The 14,025-nt window shown below is 40.3% G+C and overlaps 1 protein-coding gene across 7 annotated transcripts in view; it reads left to right on the top strand.

The window, feature by feature from the left end:
• HERPUD2 (HERPUD family member 2) overlaps nucleotides 1-13,525 on the top strand; it is a 168,162-nt gene extending 154,637 nt beyond the window's left edge. For all 7 annotated transcript variants that reach the window (XM_029589485.1, XM_029589484.1, XM_029589481.1 and 4 more), the window contains one exon: nucleotides 13,144-13,525. In XM_029589485.1, coding sequence (XP_029445345.1) covers nucleotides 13,144-13,305 — 162 coding nt within the window. In that variant the 3' untranslated portion in view covers nucleotides 13,306-13,525. The remainder of the gene's footprint in view (nucleotides 1-13,143) is intronic.
• Nucleotides 13,526-14,025: the final 500 nt, after the last annotated feature.

Genomic DNA, 14,025 nt, shown 5'->3' with positions numbered 1-14,025 from the left:
GGCCCGTCACTTATTAATGTAGATCTCAAGATGTCAGCTAGGATACTGGCAGCCCGCCTTAACATTCACATCACCCAGTTAAGTGTAAATATAATATCATTAGCAAATAAGGATATTTTAATCGTATTATCACCCACCGTGATACCTGAGATTAGAGGGTCTTTGTAAATTTTGATTGCTAGAAGTTCAAGGAATATAGCAAACAGCAGAGGGGACAGTGGGCAGCAAGACCAAGTGGGCTTTATACCTAGAAGAGTGGAAGGAGATAATGTCCTTAAATTGGTGGTGCGTCCACAGAGAGAATATTTCAGCTCTCTTCCTTTCAGTAGATGCTGAAAAGGCCTTTGACCTTGTTCATTGGCCCTTTCTTTTCTGTGTCCTTGAGCGCATGAGATTTGGCACCCACTTTTGATCCTGGCTTCATAAGCTTTACGAACAACCCAAAGCATGTATTAAAGTAAATGGAAGTTATTCAAATTACTTTAAAGTGGGAAGGGGCATGAGACGGGGCTGCCCACTGTCCCCTCTGCTGTTTGCTTTCCTTTAACCTTTAGCAATCAAAATTTGCAAGGACCCTCTAATCTCAGGTATCACAGTGGGTGATATGATTAAAATATCCTTATTTGCTGCTGATATTATATTTACACTTAGTAACCTACTTTGTTCATTAACCGTGATAGAAAAAGGATTGGGGGATTTCAGCAGAGCTTCGGGCTTTAAAGTTAATTAGGAGAAGTCTGAGATTCTCAATGTCTCATGTAATAAAGAGCTGACCACATTTTTATGCGCCAATCATCCTTTTAAATGGGCTCTCAATAAAATTAAATACCTAGGTATATACCTGGGTCATCATTCTAATTCTATATTTGAAATGAATTATTCCCCATTGGCGGAGAAAGTTTGGCAGGACATGACGAACTGGGAAAGGCTAAGGCTTTCCTGGTTTGGAAGTATGTATATGTCTAAGCTAGAGGGAGGTTTTGGAGTCCTGAATATTGAATGGTATTATGTGGCCACCCAACTTAGACAGGTGGTAACCTGGCACAATGCACAAACCTTAAGCACATGTGATGGCACTGATACCACTTGCAGCCACTCTTTGGTTACCTGGAATAGCAGCCACAGATGGTCTCAACTACTCGCAATACTTTAAATATATGGGAAAAAAATGGAGCACTAGATTATTGGGATCTCGGCAATACTTTAGATCATTTTATTTATTTCACAATCCCTCTTTTAGTCCATGCCTACCCACGACAGCATTCAAAGCTTGGAGGGAACGGGGTATACTTCTGGTGGAACACATATGGAAGGAGGACCATTTGATTCCTTTTGCCCAGCTAGGTATGCGATAGTTACTCCCACAATCTGAATTTCTCTCATACCAACAACTCTTTAATTTCCTCTCAAGTAAACACATCAAACCATACCTGCTAATTGGCAAAACTATTTTCAAAAGCATTTGTTCTGGAGGGAAGGAAGTCAAGGGTTTAATCTCCAAGATATATATAGCCCGTTGAATCCTTCGAAGAGATTAAAGTCTAAACACCTTGAGACTTGGGAACTGGATCTCTGTCATGTCTATTCTGAGGAGGAATGGGATGCAGATTTCTTAGGAATACGCAAAGTTTCTGTTTCTTCTCTAATTGTAGAAAATGGCTACAAGATGCTTTACCGCTGGTACCTTACACCAATTAGGCTGAACAGGATTTTTAACTCATCTAATAACTTATGGTGGCGGGGTTGTGGTATGGTGGGATCCTTTATGCACATCTGGTGGAACTTCCCAACCATTCAAATGTTTTGGGGGAATATTGCGACACTAGCCTCTGCTATGGTGCAGTCTCCCATTAAGTTGTAGGTACCCACCGCTCTATTGCACTTCTCTAACGAAGCAGTAGCTATGTCTAGTGGCCATCATTTGCAACAGGTGTGTGGCTGCCAGGAATGAAATAGCCCAATGGAGAAAGCCCGCAGCTCCAGCTGTGTCAAGGGTGGTCAGTAGGCTGGATATGGTATGTACAATGAGTAAACTTACTGCAGCAAGGAGGGATAATATGGGGAAATTCTGTGCCACTTGGGATTCGTATTTGGAATGGAGGGAAGTTGCTTCTTGCGAATTATGATGTACTTGAAATAGTGCATCTGATTGCTTGCTTGATAATTCTCGTTTATGAGTATTGTAATTTTCTATTTGCCTTGAATGGAGTCAGCAGCCACTATATGTATTAATGGTGTAAATACTAGGAGGGGTTAAGGGGTTATGTTTAAATACCTCTTGTACTACAGTGTCAACCTTACGACGTTATAAAGTTATGTATGCCTATGTTGACATTTAATAGAGATAACAAACAAAAAACAAACAGGATTAGAGGTCATCCATGACCAGATTGTGGGGAATGGATATGTCCTAATGCTGGATTAATATGTCTGGCCTTTGAATAAAGAAATACAGAGAATGAGGAAAGACTCTTAATGACAGAGAGCAAAAGGGTAAATAGCCAATGAGACCGCAGGGAGAGGAGTCTAGGGCGATACCTGTAAAGATTTTGAATGCTTTTAGAGGCAGATGTAATCCGCAGGGTGCATAGTTTTACCCATGGTTATGTGCTCATTTATTGTGTGCAGACTTTAATTCTGATGTAGGAAGGAGTTTTGTGCACAAAAAATGTATGTAGTTAGTGCCCTTGCATGTAAATTAGAAGCTAATGTATTTACCCTCCAGTGCAGAGAAGTGTGTAGGCTGAGCACATGTTTTAGCTCTGGAAATTTAACCTACTACCGCCCTGGAAATTCAAACTCTGTTAAAGAAAATGAAACCTTCTACCCATCCCTACGACCAAATCCTAACAAAACTACTCCTGTTAGTACCTGACACCGTTTCCAAACCTCTGGCAGATATCATAAACTGCTCGTTATCACAAGGAATCTTCCCAGATGCCCTAAAACTCGCCTCTCTTAAACCTCTTCTAAAAAAAAAACCCGAACCTGGATCCAAAGGAACTCAATAACTTCCGCCCTAGCTCCAATCTACCTTTTGTAGCCAAGATTATGGAAAAACTGGTCAACTCTCAACTTTCAGATTATCTCGAAGATCACAAAATACTGCACCTAACCGTAAGGCTCTAAACACCGAAACCCTACTCATCTCTCTGACAGATCACCTCATCATGGGTTTGGACAAAGGTCAATCCTTTTTACTAATTCTCCTTGACCTCTCTGTGGCTTTCGATACCGTAAACCACTCCATCCTCCTCAACCGACTATCTGACATCGGAATAACAGGAACTGCCTTTACATGGTTCAAATCTTTCCTCAGTAACAGAGGCTACAAAGTCAGAATCAACAATAGAGAGTCCCCTCGCTTCAATTCCACACTAGGAGTCCCTCAGGGTCCCCCACTTTCTCCAACATATACCTCCTTTCCCTGTGCCAGCTGCTAACTAACCTTTAAACTAAAACACTTCCTATACGCCGACGTACAAATCTTGATCAGAATCCATTACAAAAACGCTCAAACACTGGGAAAATTGCCTCAGAGATCACCCTCCTCCTCTCTAACCTAAACCTGATACTCAAGTCAGCTAAGACTGAACTCCTCCTCATTTCCCCAGACGACAGTAATACTCCTCAAAGGCCACTCACTAATACCTTTGTCACCCAAGCAAGAGACCTGGGAGTATTAATCGACAACCGTCTGAATTTAAAAACATTCATCAACCACACAACTAAGGACTGTTTCTATAAACTGCAGGTACTAAAAAGAATTAAACCACTTCTTCACTTTCAAGACTTCAGAACTGTACTCCAAGCGGTAATATTCTCCAAGATAGACTACTGCAACTCCATTTTGCTAGGTCTCCCCACCTCTTCCATCAAACCTCTTCAGATGCTTCAAAACGCAGCGGCCAGAATCCTGACAAACTCCTGCAGAAGAGACCACATCTCTCCCATTCTCAAAAATCTACACTAGCTACCAATACGTTTCAGAATTCTACACAAATCCCTCACCACCATCCACAAAACCATCCATAACCAAGCCCCTCTCAACCTTCAATTCCCACTCAAACTTCACACCTCATCCAGACCTATCAGAGAAGCCTATAGATGTTCCCTGCACGCCCCCACCCAAAACCAAATTCACATACCATCTAGCAACCAGAGAATGGGCTTTCTCTACAGCGGGACCAACCATATGGAATGCTATTCCCCCCCGAACTCAGACAAGAACCCTGCCTATTGACATTTAGAAAAAGGTTTAAGACTTGGTTATTTAAACAAGCCTTTCCTGAAGCTCACTTATTCACCATAGCAACCATTACTGTACACTCAGCACAATGTAAATATAATTGCTCTTCTTGCCGTTGAGTTACTTATGCTTTGTCTTCTCCTTCCCCCAGTTCCAGCACCCCTGATTTATTGTAACTTCTGCTTCTCTTCGCTATTTTAATATTTAAGGTTATTGTACCCCCGTTCCATGTAAACAGACATGATATGATTGTATCATGAATGCTGGTATAGAAAAGCACCAAATAAAATAAATAAATAACTCCTAGTCAGAGGTGGAGTAAAGTGTCCAAAGTTAATGTCAGTCTGTGATTAGAAGCTGGAGTTCTGGAGCAGAAAACATGAATTGGATGCATAAAGTTTTATGCACAGAAATCATTTTATGTCTGTAAAACATGGTTTGTATACGCAAAGTATGTTTTTGCATATGTAAAAGGACAGGGAAAATTGATTTTTTTCCTTTGTTTCCATTGTGCTTTTTCACTTCCTACACTGTTTCCACTGAAGGATGGCTGTTGCTCTCTCCTCAGGCAGGGAACTCTGCAGGCAGCCGGTGGTTGGCCTTGCCCCTGTTGTGTGTGGCTGTGGGTGGCTAGAGCCTCCTTACCCCCTCTTTTCCCCAAATGAATGTAGTTCCAGTAACACAAGGTAACATGTAGATGCATAGAAAGCAAAAGGAAGCAGTATAAAAATAACCTCTGTGCACGATTCTCCTCCTACAGCTACAATCACAGCTATTCCCAGCTCACAAACTATCTTTTATATGCACAAAAGATAATCTGTGAGCCAAATAAAGCCATGGCTGCAGTTGCAGGAAGAGAAGTGAGCACTGAAGTTATTTTGGAGGGAAAAACAGCATGTCTGCCTTGTTGATGTCAACTCCATAGTGAACTGGTTGGAGGTATACTGCAACTTCATAAGTGCTGAGATTGCTAGCAGAGCCTTTCAGACTTCCTGTCAAGAAGAAGGTAATCGAACAAGGTCTGGTTTTTCATCTGAACCTAGAATCACAATCTTTGATAATATGAAAGTTGAAAGACTTTCTGTAAACGAAAAGGGCTATGTAGTACTAAAGTAAAAAAAAGCTTCCATATACAACACTGCTTATAAAATTTGGAGAAAGTTTGCTTCCTGGTATTGGGAGAGGTATATTTATTTTTACCACTCAAGCCTCTTTGAAATCTATTTTAGCATTTTTGATTGATTTTGATAATGGCCTAAAAATAGCTATGTTAACATTTCAGGTAGCAGCATTGTTCGCAATATAGAAATGCAGTGAATGACATCAGATAAAGACCAAAATGGTCCATCCAGTCTGCCCAGCAATATATTTTTTTTTAATTGTAGTTTTAGGGTATTAGCAAATGCAGCTCTGTGCAGGCCACCCGCAAGCCTTTTGTTGAAGGCAGTAGCAACTGCTGCTCCATGCAGGCTACCCCCAAGCCTAAATATAAACTACAGGTGTAGCAGAAAAGTTACCCCATATTTTCATTCTCAAGCCAGCAGTGCTTCCTCTGTATTTGTCCCATGCCCTTTTGAATTCCATTACCTTTCTTGTCTATGCCACCTTTTCTGGGAGGGCATTCCATGAATCCACCATGCTTTCCATGAAGAAATATTTCCTGACTTTGTTCCTATGTCTTTCCCCTTAGAGTTTTATATCATGACCTTTAGTTTTAGAGTTTATTTTCCATCAGAAAAGATTTGACTTTTGCACATCAATTCCTTTCAGGTATTTGAAGATCTGTATTGTATCTCCCCTGTCTCTATCCACTTTCAGGGTATACACATTAAGATCCTTCAGTTTCATCTCATATGACTTTCCATGCAGACCCCACACCATTTTGGTTGCCTTTCTCTGGACCACTTCCATTCTGTCCTTACCTTTTTGGAGATGAGGTCTCCAGAACTGAATGTGGTACTCTAGGTGAAGCCTCGCCAATGATCTGTACAGGGGCATTATCACCTCCTTTTCCTGCTAGTTATGCTTCTCTGTGCTACCCAGCATCTCTCTGGCCTTAGCCTTGGCTGAAAATGTTATGGCTCTTCCTCTTGCATACATACTCTAATTCCTTATGATTTTTAACTGTTTTTGTATTCAACATCTCCATAACTCTCTTGTCATTTGTACTTTATTCTTTCACATAACACCCAGTTATCAGTGGGCGTTCCCTACTCTACTTGTTAGGTTGTTCCTCTGAGGCTTGGTATCTAATACTTTCATGCTATCTCTGTTCTTTTTCTGTCCAGCTGGACAGAAATTTGTCGTGGTGTGCATTGCCAATTTATAAGAATTCTGCATAAGTTTAAAAAAACCCTCTCCCTAAGGTACTAAAGGAAGGTGTGACTAGAGCAGCGATTCTCAGCTGGTGTGTCGTCACGCACTGGCAAGTGTGTTGCGTGCTACTTGCAGCCGGCGGGGCCGAAGATCGGAGCAGCTGGTTGCTGCTGCTGCCAGAGACCAGGCTGGCTGGGCTGAAGATTGGAGATGCTGGCTGCTGCTGCCAGAGACCAGGCCAACGGGGCTGAAGGCGAGCTTGGGGGCCTTTGTGTGTGTGTGTGTGTGTATTTGAGATTGGAAGGGTGCTTCTGTGTGAGTCTGAGTATGAGAGACAGGGAAGGTACTTCTGTGAAGGTATAGTGTGTATATGAGACAAGGGTGCTTCTGTGTCTGTGTGGTGTGTATATGAGACAGGGAGAGTGCTTCTGTGTCTGTGTGGTGTGTGTATATGAGACAGGGAGAGTGCTTCTGTGTGGTGTGTGTATAGGAGACAGGGAGAGTGCTTCTGTGTCTGTGTGGTGTGTGTATAGGAGGCAGGGAGAGTGCTTCTGTGTCTGTGTGGTGTGTGTATAGGAGGCAGGGAGAGTGCTTCTGTGTCTGTGTGGTGTGTGTATAGGAGACGGGGAGAGTGCTTCTGTGTCTGTGTGGTGTGTGTATAGGAGACGGGGAGAGTGCTTCTGTGTCTGTGTGGTGTGTGTATAGGAGACAAGGAGGGTGCTTCTATGTCTGTGTGGTGTGTGTATAGGAGACAAGGAGGGTGCTTCTGTGTGGTGTGTATATGAGACAAGGCGGGTGCTTGGTGTGTCAGTGTGTGTGCGAGAGAGAGAACATATGTGTGTTTGAAAGTCTGTGTGTAAGTAAGAGAGAGTGAGAGCGTTGTGGGATTGAGAGAGACTGGTCAGAGAGGTGACGTGTGTATGTGTGAGAAACTGATAAGATGACTGGTATGTGTGAGCTTGTGTGTGAGAGAGACAGAAACTGGTCCTGAGGGGGGGTGTGTGTGTGTGTGTGTGTATGAGTGTGTGAGAGAGAAGAGAATGATTGTGGTCCCTAAAGAAGAGGACCGTGAGGACAGCTTCAGCAGCTACTGCTGCTTCTGGTATGGCCTGCAAGGGAAAGGAGTAGGAGAACTGCTGGAGAGAGTAAGTAAAGGAGGCTTTTTAAGTTAATTTTTCTTAATTGACTGACATTTTAATTATTGGGTAGTATGTGATGTGTCTGCTGTTTTGAAATATTTTATTGGTGTTTGAAAAAGTTTTAATAATTTTTAAGAGTTTTAATTGTTAGATGATGATCTGTTCATCAGCTCTTTTGAAACATTTTTACATATAGTTTTACAATTATTTCTGTGTGGGAATCTATAACAGCTTGGCTTTTTCTGTTTTCCTAATGGGAGGTGTATTGATGTTTAGAGCCTGGATTAATATTTGTAGTGTTGCCTTTTTATAGTAGGGTTGTTCCATTTGAGTGCAGGTGCAGATTAGTTTGTGTGCATTACTGTAGATCCTGGGACTTTGTTAGGTGCTATATTTCTGTTTCCATTTCTCCCAGTTTGCATTGCATGCAGAGTGGCATTTTTTGGGTTTTCATTCCAGTTTGTTTCCATATTTGTAATTTGTGGTCTTTCTGTACTTGGTGAAGGTCGATCTTGTGTGTATGACCAAGGTGAGGTATTTAACTAGCACATAAGCATATAAAATACCTCATTTTATTTGTTGTGTTTTCTTAATTGGACATGCATTGGTGTGAACTGCTGTCTTTTTATAAGTAGGGCTATTGCGCCTGGTAGTAGAGGGAATTTGTGTTGCTGTTACTGAGATAACACCAGAATATCTTTTTTGTATGGTGAGTTGTATGGGGAATGTTCTAGTTCTTCTGTATACCCATTACTGGGGGGTGGGGTTAGCCCTATGACTGTCATGTGTTCAGTGTGTCTCGCATGTGAGGACCATCACTCAGGTGTGCCCTGACAGAAAAAAGGTTGAGAACCACTGGACTAGAGCTTTTTCTGAGCAGGGTTTTTCCACTTTGTTTCATTCACTTTCTTAGTACCTGAATTCAGTTAGTTTTGGGCAATCTCTTTGGGAACTGGATAAGTGGTATAACATTTTTAAATAAAATGTTTGCTAGCTAGAATACATCTTGTTTAGATATGCTCTTAGTTCATCAGTACAAGGTGTAGAGTAGAAGGATAAGGACAGAGGATATCTGCAAGTGGGGAACAATTTAAAGCCCAGCGATGAACACTGTTAATAGAATTGGCATGAGGGGGGAAGAGTTTAATATACACAGTTGTGATACTTTTTAGCTATACAAATGTGACTCCTAAGAGACATTTAAGAGACTGAGAATTGCAAGATGACAAAAGGTGTCAAACCACCAGGAATCTCGCAGAAAAAAAAAGATAAGGATCAAGATAATATGATTTAGTATTCTCTCTGTGTGTTGTACATTCTGTAGTAATAGTAATCTGTTTAGTGCCTTGTTAATAAAATAAATATGTAACAATGTAGTGTGCACGTTTCTCTGTCATGCTTACCTCTTGCACCTTAGGGACACAGGTTTTATAGCCTGTGTAGATTTCTTACCCTGTAATGCAAAAAAGGATTTAAGCTAAAACCCACAATTCAGATTGAGGGAGAGTCGAATGCTGACCCCTAATTTATATAAGGAGAGTTGTAGGAAGGCACATTAGGTGGGGGTGGGGGATCAAAACTTATGGTTTTGGTTTGTGAACACATAGTCTGCCAAGAAAAAAAGCTGAAATGTATGGTGTGATTTTTAAAGTATGGAGCAAATTCTTTTTTTGTGTAACGTAATCTTGGCTATATGATAAAAATGCAATTATTCTTAATCATTTGTGCTGTAATGGGTTTTCTTTTGCTAATGGACCACAGAAAGGAAGGAAAGGAGAGAGGGTGTTTTTTATTTTTAGGGATTATTTTAGTTTCCAGTGTGCTGAACTTAACAGGTGGGAGAGAAAAAAAAGGGGAAAAAAAATGGATAAAGTGCATAGCTTGCTGGGCAGACTAGATGGGCTGTTTGGTCTTCTTCTGCCGTCATTTCTATGTTTCTATATATATGTTTCATGCTGTTAAAGGGGTGGGATATATGTTTGTTAGATTAATGGGGTCTTAGTGTTTGGGTATTTAAGTGACCTATTGATCCTGCTCACATGAGTGAATTTTTGTTGGAATTATTGAACTTGGTAGCAGAGGCTACGTTGAACATTAGGAACTTGTTAATTTTGGGTGATTTTAATATTTGAGAAGGGGAAGCGTTGCAAGGCATTCAAGGATCATTTATGTTGGGTATAGATAAGGACGTTAATTTTCAGTTTTTCTTCATGAATTTGTGTTCATTATAATGAACAAAAATGAGAGAATTTCAGTGGAAAAAGTCTTTTTTTTTTTTTCCTCTTGCTGATTTTTCTCCAGTTTTTGTAATAATAAACAGATAAACTATAGGAAAAAATAAAATTAAAAACTGAACACTAAGGTCCCTAGGTATGGGGGATATTGGTTTTATTCAAATTGTAGATGCCTCTACTCATAAAGTGAGTGGATACTAGGTTTGGTATTCTGTTTGTGAGAGGAAGGTGGGTTTTTGTCTGTCTAGTCCTGCAGTTATTCTATTTCATTGCTCAGATCACCATTTGGTGGAATTGAGTTTGGGCTACCAAAAGGTAGAGAAGAAGGAAAGGGAATTTAGAGAGGTTCAAGTGATAAAGGATCCAGAGGTTTTTGCAGAAAGTTTGGCCCTATGCTAGATGTTTATTTTTAAGTAGGTATTTGGGCTATGGTAGAAAAATAGGATATGGACATGAAAATTGAGTTCATTGTTGTGCTGCTGAAAACTGTTAAAGTAGGTTTGAGGAGGCCAGCCCCTTGGTTTTCTGATGAGTTGAGGGAACAGAAGCAGGTGGTGATAATGTTAGAGAGTGGCAGGTGTGAGGGACTGTAGAGAATTGAATAAATTGGAAAGTACATGCCACTAAACACCATGTAGCAGTTAGATCTTCTAAACTGCTGTATATTGAGAACATAATTCAGGATTCTATTAGCAAGCTGGAAAAACTGTTTAGGGTAGTTAGGAGGTTGACTGAGAACCTTGGGAAGGATTTGATTGGGAATTTGGAGGAATGGTGTGAGAGTTTGACTGAGCACTTTTGATCAAAAATAGCAAATGTGGTGACAGATGGAGGGTGGATTTAGGGGTGTGTAGGTCATGATGTTCAGATAGATTTGGGAGTGATCATCAAGTGAATCTGAGAAGTTGGGGGGAGGGAGATGATAGTACGAGAGGTGGGAATTCGTTGTGAGGAGATGGGCCCTCTATTTCAAGGGAGTTAGTCCCTATGTTGAAGGAGGTCGGTGTTGGGAAATGAGAGAATTTTTTGTTGGCATGTCCTCATCAATTAGTTGATTTAAAGATGTAGTTGTCTGGCTATTTTGAACTCTAATCTTCAGTATTGGTTAAGTCTGCTAAAGCCTTTTTTTGAGAGTTTGGCATGTGTAGTTAATGCTTTATTGAATGATGGCTCTTTTCCAGAGTTGTTGAAAAATGTGGCTGCTAAGCCATTTATGAAGAAACCGTCTTTGGGTGACCCAGCTAGAGAGAATTTTAGACCAATTTCCAACTTGCCCTTTTTGGGCAAGGTGTTGGAAGAAGTGGTGACTTTGGTTAGATTTTTTGGATGAGTTTTTGGTGTTGGATATCTTTCAGGTAAGTTTCCAAAAGACACTGTATTGAGATGATTTTGACTGCTTTATTGGGTGGTGCTTATTAAGAATTAAATGAGGGTTATAATCTTTGTTTTTTCTAGATTTAAAGGTGACATTTGATACACTTCAACATGAGTGGCATTGACACAGATGAGTGGTAGGAATTGCTGGGAAGGTCTGGCATTGGCTTAAGTGTTTCCTTTGCAATTGTTCCTAGCGGGTTCTATCAGGAAAGGTCTGATCTTTTCCTTGGGCATTAGTGTGGAGGTCCTGGGAACTCCATACTCTCTCCTTATTTTTTTAGTCTTTATATGGCCCCTTTGGAATGTTTTTCAGATCAGTGTGTTTCGGATTTGATATTTTTCCTGATATCCAGATCTTTTATCTTGTCGCTCAAAAGATCTGGAAAAGCTGAATAGGAGTCTTCATGTAGTGGTATATTGGCTACAATGGAATAAACTGAAATTGAATGTGGTAAATCTACAGCTCTTTGGATAGGGTGTCGAGTTTTGACAAATGACTTTCAGGTGGTGATAAAAAGTCAGCACCTTATGTTTTCTGATGCTGTGCAGAAACTAGATGTTTGGCTGGATTCTGACTTGTCTTTTTGGACCTATGTGTCTGTTATGATAAAGTCCCGCTGAAAGAGGAAGCTGATGAGAGGACTGTTCCTGGCTTAAATTGAACTCACCAGCCCTCCCACCAGCCTCTGTACCCCTCCTTGAAGGCAGAGCACCTCCAGTGTGGTGGCCTCCCCCCCCCCCACCCCCCCAATCTGGGATTGGGGTCTGCTTCTGTTTGGGAATCTTCATCTGATTTAGCAATTGAGGTCATTTTTATCTAAGTCTCACTACGGTTGTTAATGTGTTGATTACATCCCAGCTAGAAAGTTGCAATTCTGTACTTATGATGTAACCCTAAGGTATTTATAAAAAGGCTGCAATTAGCTCAGAATATTACAGCTAAGATCTTGGCTGGGTCGGGGTACGGGGAACACATTATTCCATTCCTGTCCAGGTTATATTGGCTGCCAGTTGGACACAGGGTTCAATTTAAGATTGTCTTAACTTTGTAAGGCGTTGAATGGTCTTGGGCCTGAGTATTTGTGTTTGCATTTTTGCGCCCCCTCTTGTGAGTTACATTCATTACAGGAAAGGGTCCTTTGTGTTTCCTTGGTGAGGGAAGTTCATTTTCAGAGGATTGGAGGGAGAGCATTTTCAGTAATTGCTCCTGTGATGTGAAAGAAACTTCCAAGAGACTTCTGTGATATAAAGGATTATTTTTACTTTAGAAAGATAAACAAAGCATGGTTATTTCATGCTGCATTTCAAGTAAAGTGATGGGTATTTAGCTGAGCAGTTGGGATGGAAGTGAGATTTTAAGGGTTGGTTAGGTGTGTTGATGAACAGCAAAAAAAAATTTGGGGCTTTTTCCTGTGTTTTTTGTTTCCTGTTTTTGTTTTAATTTTTAGTGTGCGCTATTTTGATTTAGTGCACACTAATTGAAACAAAACAAAAAAACCCAAAATGCACATTCCTAATAAATATGCATGCTGTGTTGTGGGGTTTATATTTGTTTTTTTGCTGTGCTGTACATTGCTTTGGCTTGTTTCATAGAAGTGACTCCTAAATGTAAGTGAATAAAATTTGAGCTTTTGTAGCACACAAAACTTCTCTGTAAAGTTGTTAGCTGGATAAAAGGCTGTATTTTTTGGAGGGGGTTAGATGTGAGGACAGGGGGGTAATAATGAATGTACTTGGTTGTGCTCCTAAGCTGACAGTCACTGTCATTTTCAGGATCTTGACCTAAGATACTGCCTTTTCTTTAACACTACATATTTTTATTTTAAAGGAGCGCCTAATGGATGATGGGCTTGATGATGATGGGGGAGAAGATGCCACTGAAAATACCAATGCAGCAGAACAACCTGGACTCCTGGCCTCAGCTTGGTCCTTCATTACCACCTTCTTTACTTCACTCATCCCCGAGGGGCCACCCCATGTTGCTAATTAGGCTTACAAAGAACTCTGCCAGCAGCATTCTAGCTGTGAGAAGTATTTTAAATAACAGTGCAATTTAGAAAACTTTATTACCTTATTTTGATCATGACGTATGAAGGTGATTATTTTTTCTTTTTCAGCTCGCTCATACATACAAATATTGTAAGCACAATTGGACTACTAAAAGGATTTTTGAAAGCATTCCTTTAAAAAAATAAAGGAATAACATACTACTTGTCTTCCATTCTTTAATTGATTTCAATTATACATTGTCTACATTTTAAAAAAAAAAGTAGTTTGTGTGCATTTGCTTCCTTTAAAAAGCTGTTCTAGTATCTCAATCCCAAGAGCCTGTGTATTTGAAAATGCAAAGAACAGAATCATTTATAATTTCTGCTTTATTCATAATAGTTTTACAAAAAATTAATATCTAGAGTTTGTCCTTGAGAGCTTTTTTTTTTTCCTTTTATCTCTTAAACAATACACATTAGTTGTTTGCAGGATTAAAAAATGCTAAGAATATTTTTCAGAGAAATTTTGAGCAAGTAGTTTGCTGTCCTTTTGGAAGAGAGAATTATTTATTTTCTCCAAAGACAAAATTGATGGCAGTCCTCAGAAGCAAGTGACATCATTAGATGGAGCCCAGCCTGGAACTTTTGACAAAAGGTTTTTAGAGCTTTGACTGTGCCCTACTGGGCATGTGCGGAATGACATATCACATATCCCTGCAGCA

The sequence above is a fragment of the Rhinatrema bivittatum genome, chromosome 2, assembly GCF_901001135.1.
Source record: "Rhinatrema bivittatum chromosome 2, aRhiBiv1.1, whole genome shotgun sequence".
NCBI classification, from domain to species: Eukaryota; Metazoa; Chordata; class Amphibia; order Gymnophiona; family Rhinatrematidae; genus Rhinatrema; species Rhinatrema bivittatum.
Note: the sequence above shows the minus strand (reverse complement) of the source record. Positions and strands in the feature narration are given on the sequence as shown.